The sequence below is a fragment of the Microtus ochrogaster genome, unplaced genomic scaffold, assembly GCF_000317375.1.
Source record: "Microtus ochrogaster isolate Prairie Vole_2 unplaced genomic scaffold, MicOch1.0 UNK26, whole genome shotgun sequence".
NCBI lineage: Eukaryota > Metazoa > Chordata > Mammalia > Rodentia > Cricetidae > Microtus > Microtus ochrogaster.
The window spans coordinates 1,119,452-1,128,593 of record NW_004949124.1 but is presented as its reverse complement, the minus strand read 5'-3'; the positions used below and the strand labels follow the sequence as shown (position 1 = coordinate 1,128,593).

Here is a 9,142-nt window from a genome sequence, read left to right as displayed (position 1 = left end):
TGACAAGAACTTTAAGTCTTTAAGAAATTGAAAAGGATATCAGAAACTGGAAAGCTCTCCCATGCTCTTGGATAGGTAGGATTAACATAGTAAAAAGGGCAACCTTTTTTACCAAAAGCAACCTACAGATTCAATGCAATTCTCATCAAAATCCCAACACAATTCTTCACAGACCTCAAAAGAACAGTACTCAACCCAGGATAGCCAAAACAATCTTCTACAATAAAGAGATTCACAACTAAGTACTGAACGCAGCTCCCAGAGTCCAGTCAAAGAGACAGAGGAGTGATAATATGAACAAAGGGGTTAAGACTGTGAAGGAGAAACCCACAGAAACAGCTGACCCCAGCTAGTGGGAGCTCACTGACTCTGGACTGACCGCTGGGGCGCCTACAGAGGACCAATCTAGGCCCCCTGAGTGCCGGTGACAGTGGGTGACTTGGGCAGTCAGTGGGGCCACTGGCAGTGGGATGGGAGCTATCCCTAATGAACAGTCTGGCTTTTTAGAGCCTATTTCCTATGAAGAGATACCTTGCTCAGGCTAGATGTGGGCAGTGGGGGAGGCGGGGAGAGAGGAGGCTCAGTCCTGCTTTAAGGTCGTCATGACAGAATTCATTGACCTCCACGGGAAGCCTTGACTTCTCTGAGGAGCAGATTGGGGGTGGGATGTGGGGAAGGTGGGGGAGCAGAAAGCATGGAGAGAGGGAACTAGGAATAGTATGTAAAAAAAATAAAATAGCATATATAAAAAAATTGGAATCAAGCAGGCAATATTAGATCTTTCCATATTTGTCGATATAAAGCTACTTAACAGCTTTATCTTTGGATATCACTACCTATAAACTTAAGTAAATGAGTTATTTGGTATCTAGAAATGACTTTTGAGGCCTTCCTAACCTCTTCAGGGAGATCCTTAATTCCCTAAAAGCAGGACACCCTAAAGTGCCTCCTACATGAAAGGGGGGGGTGTTCTGTCCTGATTCACAGAACACCACCGTCTCCTCAGCACTCATTCCTTGTTCCTCTATGCCCGGTACAACGGCACTGGACTCAGGTGAGTCCTACTGTGTGGAAAGAAATGCATGACCATACATGGTCACACACACCTCTGATGCCAGCAGAGAGGCAGAGACTGAAAAATCATGAATTCAAGGCCAGTTTAAAATACCTAGAGAAACCCTGTCAGAAATTTAAAAAGACAAGAGACAAAAGGAAGATGCTCCTTTTGTTTGTTTGTGGTGGTATTGTTTTGAAACAAGGTTTGGCTAAATATCCCAGGCCACCCTCAAACTCACTGCAATTCACCTGCCTCAGCCTCCAACAATGCCAGATTCGTAGGCTTGAATCAACACATTCAGCCTCACCCTGCATTGGTCATGGAGGGGTTTGTTAGACATTAAACTTGGACTTGTGGGCCAGGCGGTGGTGGCGCACGCTTTAATCCCAGCACTCAGGAGGCAGAGGCAGGCAGATTTCTGTGAGTTTGATGAGCTAGTTCCAGGACAGGATCCAAAGCTACAGAGAAGCTTTGTCTCAAAAAAAAAAACCAATAAATAAATAAATAAACTTGTGGTTGCTTGGGAGATGCTTGGGGATGAGTGTTCAAGGTTCAGATTGGACTTTTTTTTTTCTTTTGTTTTTCTTCAAGAGAGGATTTCTCTGTGCATCCCTGGAAGTCCTGGAATTCACTCTGCTGTAGACCATCCTGTCTCGATCTCAGAACTGTCTGTTTCTGCCTCCCAAGTATGGGATCAAAGGCATGGATCACCACCACCTTTGTACTAGTTGGACTTTGGACCTTTGGACTAGTTGGACTATTAAGTAGGAAGAGATGCTCCCTGGAAAAGACATTTTATTTATTTATTTATTTTTATTTTTTTTAATTTTATTTATTAAGGATTTCTGCCTCCCCCCCGCCACTGCCTCCCATTTCCCTCCCCCTCCCCTGATCAAGTCCCTCTCCCTCATCAGCTCTAAGAGCAATCCGGGTTCCCTGACCTGTGGGAAGTCCAAGGACAGCCCACCTCCATCCAGGTTTAGTAAGGTGAGCATCCAAACTGCCTAGGCTCCCCCAAAGCCACATTTTAAATGTCCCTCCGCAGTCTTTGCACAGAAGCCTATTGTCCCCAAAGACAAAACACCAGAGCTCTGCTTGTCACAAGTCTGTGATTCCAGAACTCAGGGAGCCTGAAGCAGAGTACTGCAAGTTTGGGTCAGCCTGGGCTACATAGTGCTCACCCCTGTCTCAAAAAAACTGAAAACCCAAGTCAAGCCATGGCAAAGGCTAGCAAACAAACAAGAAAAGCTGTTGCCATCAGTGATCAGGCCAGCAGATTAGGAATAATGCCTTGTGTAACCCGCCTGTGTAGACTGACCCAGGTACGCACTGAGCGATTATAGCCACTGCCAGGACGCCTGCAGACCAGCTCCCCAGTGCGGAGCTCTGTGAATTAATTGGCAGGTATCATTGTGCGGCCTCTGTAGTTTGCTAAGGGAAAGCACGTGACTCAGCACCCAGTGCTTACTTCCGAGTGTCTTCAGTCAGTGTCACCCAGGACTTTTATCCCCTTTGCAAGTTTTAGTCTAGAAAGTTCCCTAGGTTCTTTATTGCAAATGCCTGAAGTAAAAGTATCATTACCTAGCCATAATGGAGAGAGAAGAGGAGGAAGTGAGGAAACCCAGGTGAGGAGGTGGCTCCCAGGCATCTGCCTTCTCTCAGATCTGTGCTACCGTCTACTGAGACCATCCTTCCACCCCATTTTCTAAGCTTTAACTTCCTTAGAGGACAAACTGCTAATCCCACACCTCTTGTTAAATGTATCTAAGTTTCTACCAACGAAACAGAAGCAGAAATGAGGTGTGTCACTTCCAGGTCACTTTGAAAAGAAGTAGCCATCGGCTCTCACTTGATTGTCTCCTCCCATGAGGCTCGACATGCCCACATGACAACAGCTATGACCATGAAGTTAAAAATAAGGAATGAAGGAATCAAAGTAACAGCTGTCTGGGAAGGACTGTGCGGGGTGCAGCTGCCCCATCTGCTTGGACTGCGCATTTGTGTGCTACAGGATGGGAAGGAAGTCAGCTTCAGGCTCCAGTCAGCCATGGCTGATCTTTAGTCTGTGCCCAGCTCACCAGGCACACCGGCCCTCGCCTCCCTTTCTAAGAGTGTTTCTCTCTCCAGGCCGTCAAAACTCTTCTTCCTATTTTTCACACCCCATTTGATTCCCAACATAGCAGGAACTCAAAATGTTTTTGTTTTTTTCCAGGTTGTGGGCTTTCTCCCCAGGGAGCGACTTCTTTCCACTACCCATAGGGATGTAGAAAAGTCAAGCTGTTTCTGCCACTCTCTGCTTCAGTTTGAGGATCTTAGCTGAGTTTCCTGGGTGATTATCAGACTGTGTGCAAACACAGGAAGGAAAAACAAGCAGTAGTCTCCTGGTCTGAGGACATGCTTTCTGGTGACTGGATCGGGATCAAACTAGATCCAACAGGAAGAAAATCTGGGCATTTGGAGCTTGGCCATCTATAGGCTTAGGAGACTGCAAATGGCCAAACTTCACGTGCCTTCCGCAGACATCTCTAACATCGCCCTTCAGTTCTCCTGAGCCCGTGTCAGGTCGCCTGGCGTTAGTTAACTGTCAGCTTGCCCAAATCAAGAATCACCTGCAGGATGGGCCTCTTGGCACGCCTGTGGGGGTTCTCTTGATTGCATTCGTTGAGGCAGTGAGGCCTGCCCACTGTTGGTGCCACCATTCCCTGACTGGAGGAAGAAAACTGAACAGCCCAATGCATGCATTGATTCCTGTTCTCTGTCACCAATGGTGGATGCAATTGTGACAGCTTCCTCAATTCCTGCTTCTCATTTCCCCACTATGCTAGGCTGGAACCTGGAACCTGGACCCGAAAATAGGCCCTAAATAATACATGATGGCACTAGCCATGTATTCAGCAAGCATTTTTCTGCCGTGTACCATACACAGGGCATAGTCCTTGCGCTTTGAGCTTACAACATAGTGTGAAGTCACCAACTAATAAGATGACAGGTAGGGTGCTCTGAGAGGGGACCTGAGAGCCCGTCCACAGAAGCAGCAGGCATTGCTCCTCCCTCGTCCCAGGACACCAGTAATTGGCCTTGTGTGCTCTAGGAGGAAGACGGGAAGGTTCTCAGTTGCCTCCAAAGCCACTTGCACGTCTGGTTTCCTGCCCCCCCATAGCGAAGGCAAACAATCAAAAGTCATCTCCAGGGCTGGAGGGCTAGATTGGAGTTAAGGGCACTTACTGCTTCTGCAGAGGACCAGGATTTGGTTCCCAACTCCCACACCACCCAGAAGTTCAATACCAGGGGATCCAACCCCTTCTTCTGGCTCCATGCATGGTTCACATACATATATGCAAGCAGTCATACACATAGAATAATTTTTTAAGTCATCTTCTCCCTTGGACACAAAGAGTCTTCTCTGCTTGCACCTCCCTCTACAATATGAGAAGAGCTGTCTGAGAGCAGACTCCAACAAAGAAGACCGAGTTTCAACTCAACACCCACAGAAAAGGGACCCCCCCCCCATGGAAAGGGGTGTTATTACTGTTTTGTGTCACTGTGGTAGAATATCACAGGCTGGTAAACTTCACAACAAACAGACATGTATTGACTCATGGCCAAGGCTGAGGGACTAACGCGTAGCAAGGCCTTCTCTCCTGTCTCTCCCTGTGGCGGAAGGGTGAGGGGTGAAGAAAAGTAAGCACGGGCTCAGCCTCCCAGTCTCAATCCTGTCTACACTTGCATTTCTCATCCTGGAGGGTGGGCCATGAGCTAACTGCATGTGAGTCCCCACCTCCCAGCGCTGTGCCATGGATCTTCTTTTATGCATGTGGTTTCAAGAGACACATTCAAACAATAGCAGGAGACAACACGGGAAAACAAGAAGGGGGAAAACCCTTCAAAATAAAATTTTTCAGAGATTAATATTCAATAGAAATAAGATCCTAGTAAATAAGAAAGAGGAAGCTGGGTGGTGGTGGTGCTTGTCTTTAATCCCAGCACTTGGGAGGCACAGGCAGGAGGATCTCTGAGCTCAAGGCCAGTCTAGTCTACAGAGTGAGTTCCAGGACAGCCAGGGCTCCACAGAGAAACCCTGTCTCAAAGAGGAGGGGGAGCTCTGTTTAAAGTCAGTCTTTGCTCTCTTGGCTCTGTTTGCATGGACCTACCTATACTTCTGACCTCTGCATCCCCGAGTCTCTAGTCTTTGCTCTCTTGGCTCTGTTTGCACGGACCTACCTATACTTCTGACCTCTGCATCCCCGAGTCTCTGTTTGCACGGACCTACCTATACTTCTGACCTCTGCATCCCCGTGTCTCCTGTCTTTGTTCTCTTGGCTCTGTTTGCATGGACCTACCTATACTTCTGATCTCTGCATCCCCGAGTCTCCAGTTTTTCAGTCCAAGCTTGAGGAGCCCTGGGACCACCTCCAGCTGCTTCAGCAGGCTGGGCAGGGTGATGAGCACATCTGTACACCATGGCAGCATCAGTGTGGTTAGCTGTTCCAGAATGCTGAGCCTGCCAACTAGAAACAGAATGATTCGGGAATGACATCAACTTAAAATCTGCACAGGATGAGGATGAAGGAATGATCTTTAAATCTGGTGACCCTGTAGGCTGCTTGATCTTTACTACAAATCTACATTTTCTTGATTATTTTTATAGGAAATATTCCAATATATAAACACTGTAGTAATCACAAAACTATTACTAATAATGCAACCTTCAAAAACAACAAATTATAGGGTAGACTGCTTAATCCCGACCAGACTCGTGTGTTTTTCTGAAGTGAATTTCAGATATATATCCCTTTGTCATAACCACGTGCCACTGTGGCACCTCAAACATCTTACTGTGCCCAAAGAGAGGAAACATAACCGCAAAGACCACCGGGGAGATACGGTTATTTAGGTATCTGGTAAAGCAGCTGCTTGCAGTTGTCTTGTTTTATAAAAAGAAAAATGCCCTTACCCTTCATACACGCCTCTCTCTTTTGAGACATATCCTTGACAGGCTTGAAACTCACTCTGTAGACCAGGCTGGCCTCAAGCTCACAGAGATCTGCTTGCTTATTCAAGTGCTGGGGTCAAAAGCACACACCACCATTCCTAGTGAATGTCGTTTTTACCTTTGCCATGTGGCCTTGATAGAAACTTAAGCCCACCCTAAAAAGCCTCTGTGTACTGTGAACTCCTCCAGTTAGTTGCTCAGAGTCATGAAGAGAAGTCTATCATGATCAGCCTGTCATGATCAGCCTTTCCTGATCCTCCACTGACTGTCTGAGCATGGTGGTTTCCCTGCCTCGTTTTTCTGTAACAACATTATCAGAATAAAAATCCTGTTGGTACCAGCATTCAAGAGGCAGAGGCAAGCCAGGCGGTGGTGGCACACACCTTTAAACCCAGCACTCGGGAGGCAGAAGTTGGCAGATCTCTGTAGGTTCAAGGCCAGCCTGGTCTACAGGAGCTAGTTCTAGAACAGGCTCCAAAAGCAACATAGAGAAACCCTGTCTTGAAAAACCAAAAATTAAAAAAAAAATTTAAAAAAAAGAAACAGAGGCAGATGGATCTACGTGATTTCAAGGACACCCTGTCTACTTAACAAGTTGCAAGCTGCAGAGTAAAACCCCCTCTCTAAACACAAAACTCCAAATGTTTTGCTCATCTGAGAACTCATGCACAGTCCTTTGCTACATCCAGACAGCATAAGAATATTGCAGTCCTTGGATGACTCAGTTGACACAATATGTATATAAACCAGTCTTATGAGCCTAAGGGTACAAAAAGCCATATCACTAAATCCTTAAGCAAATTTATCATCAGCATCAAACACTAGCTTCCTTGTTGTTGGCAAACTGGAAGCGCCTCAGGTACAATGAAGATATTGAAACTGATGACTCAGAAGACAGAAGTTTGGGCTTGGAGAAATGGTTCAACAGATAAGAGCATGCCCTACTCACCAGGTGGTGGTGGCACACACTTTTAATCCCAGCAGAGGCAGGTGGCTCTCTGTGAGTTCAAGGCCAGCCTGGTCTACAAGAGCTAGTTCCAGGACAGGCTCCAAAGCTACAGAGAAACCCTGTCTCAAAAAACCAAAAAAAAAAAAAAAATAAAATAAAAAATAAAAAAAAGAACATGCACTACTCTTGTAGGAGACCTGAATTCCATTCCAGAGCCCAGGCCAAATGACTCATAATACCTGTAACTCCAGCATCTAGGAGATGGAACGCTCTCTTCTGGCCTCTGCAGACACCTACACTCATGTGTGTGTACATCCTTCACACACACACACACACACACACACACACACACACACACACACAGATCATGTTTTTCAGTTTTTTTTTTTGTGTATGAGTGTTTCACCTGCATTTACAAATGTGCGCCCATCTGTGCCTGGTACCCACATAACTCAGAAGGTGGCATCAGATTCCCTGGAACTAGAGTTACAAATGTTTGTGAGCCATCATTTAGATTCTGGGAACCAAACTCAGGCTCTTTGCATAGCATCAAAGTGTTCCTAACCACTGAGCAACCTCTCCAGCCCCCAAACTAAGTAAAGCTTAAAAAAAAAGACGTGGGGCCATGTTCCTCAATGGCAGTTTAAGAAAGCATTTGAGAAAGCAGTTAAGAAAATATTTTCCCTCAGGAAGATGAGTTAGCAGGGTGCATGTGGGTCCCAAGGCCCAGCTGCAGGCTGTTCTTTCTGACCACCCAGCATGCATAGTCAAGAGCACATTGCTGGCAGGCAGAGCTGCCGTTCTTACTCAGTTCCTGTACAGCTTCATTTCCATCCTTTCCCAGATAGTTTTCTGATATATCGAGAACGTTCAGTTTGACCAAATTGTGAAGATTCTGTGCTGGAAGAAAAAAGATAACATTTTCAAGTAACCAAATATGCATTTTCCAATATCTTTAGGATTCTGTGTCCTTGTTGTCTTTGCTGATGGCTATACGCACTGTTATTTGACTTGATTATTTCTCAAAGGAAGTAGGATGGGTGGACCCCTCGGTTCCGATGGCTTTGACTGAATGCACAGGTGTCTCCTAACCCTATATTCCGATTATTAAATCCACATCACATGGTGCCTGAAGTTGCATGGAATATAGAGTTAGTAATTCTAGACACTACTTTGTAGTTTGTTCTTTATTGAACTCGGTTTGTTTGTTTTTTTGTTTAAGATGGGGTCTCACTAGGTAGCCTGGAATGGCCTCAAACTCTCAAACTTACAGAAATCCCTCTGGCATCTTAGTGCTGGGACTGAAGGTGTTTGTTCCCACACATGGACACTTCTCACATATTCTTAAAGGGATAAACTGTCTCACGTGGCTTTTAAAGGGGCACAAGTTTCAGCCTTCAGCTATTCTCCATCTCAAACAACTCAATGGTTCTTGACTGGTTTCTCACATAGCTTTAGGATCGGGGTCTCCTAGGTCACAGGCCCTGGTGGGCTGTCACATGTAGTGGTAGGCACTAGGGATCTGAAGAACAAGATACCATTACTAAAATGGTACTTTGTATCACAGTAAAAAAGGTTTTACTACAACAAATTAAAGGTCAATTTCTATTTTAAAAGCAGGTGACGTTTTGATCAATATTTATATTTTCTCTTCTCCCTTATAGTTTATTGGTGAAAGTGGAGACATGAAGGCATGTTCTAATCATTTTATGTTCCCAGTATCAGTCTAGATTTTCCAACCATTGGCTTCTTCAGCTGTAAGTTTATATCAGTGTAAACATGGCAGTCTTTAGAGATTCCCAGCGCTATTATACTCTTATTTTTTGATTTTATTCATAAGTGTGTGTGTGTGTTTGTTTCTATGTGAGGGGATATGCAAAGGGGTGCAGTTGCCACAGAGGCCAGAAGGTGGCACCAAATCCCTTGAAGCTGGAGTTTCAGACCGGTGTGAGTTGCCAAAAGTGGGTGCTGAGAACCACTCAGGTCTGATGGAAGAGTCACAAACTCTCCTGGCCTCCAAGTCATCTCTAGCCCCCATAGGATGACTTCCAGAGGGACACACCTTTCACCCAGCATTCACGAGGCAAGACTGATCTACACAGCAAGTTCCAGGCTAACCAGAGATATATAGTGAGACAGATAA

The 9,142-nt window shown here is 45.6% G+C and overlaps 1 protein-coding gene across 1 annotated transcript in view; it reads right to left on the bottom strand.

Annotated features, from left to right (window-relative positions):
- Nlrc4 (NLR family CARD domain containing 4) overlaps positions 1-9,142 on the bottom strand; it is a 40,458-nt gene that overhangs the window by 5,463 nt on the left and 25,853 nt on the right. Inside the window, exons 6-7 of the mRNA XM_026789668.1 lie at positions 7,807-7,899; positions 5,398-5,565 (exon numbers count right to left, since the gene is read on the bottom strand). Coding sequence (XP_026645469.1) covers positions 5,398-5,565; positions 7,807-7,899 — 261 coding nt within the window. The remainder of the gene's footprint in view (positions 1-5,397; positions 5,566-7,806; positions 7,900-9,142) is intronic.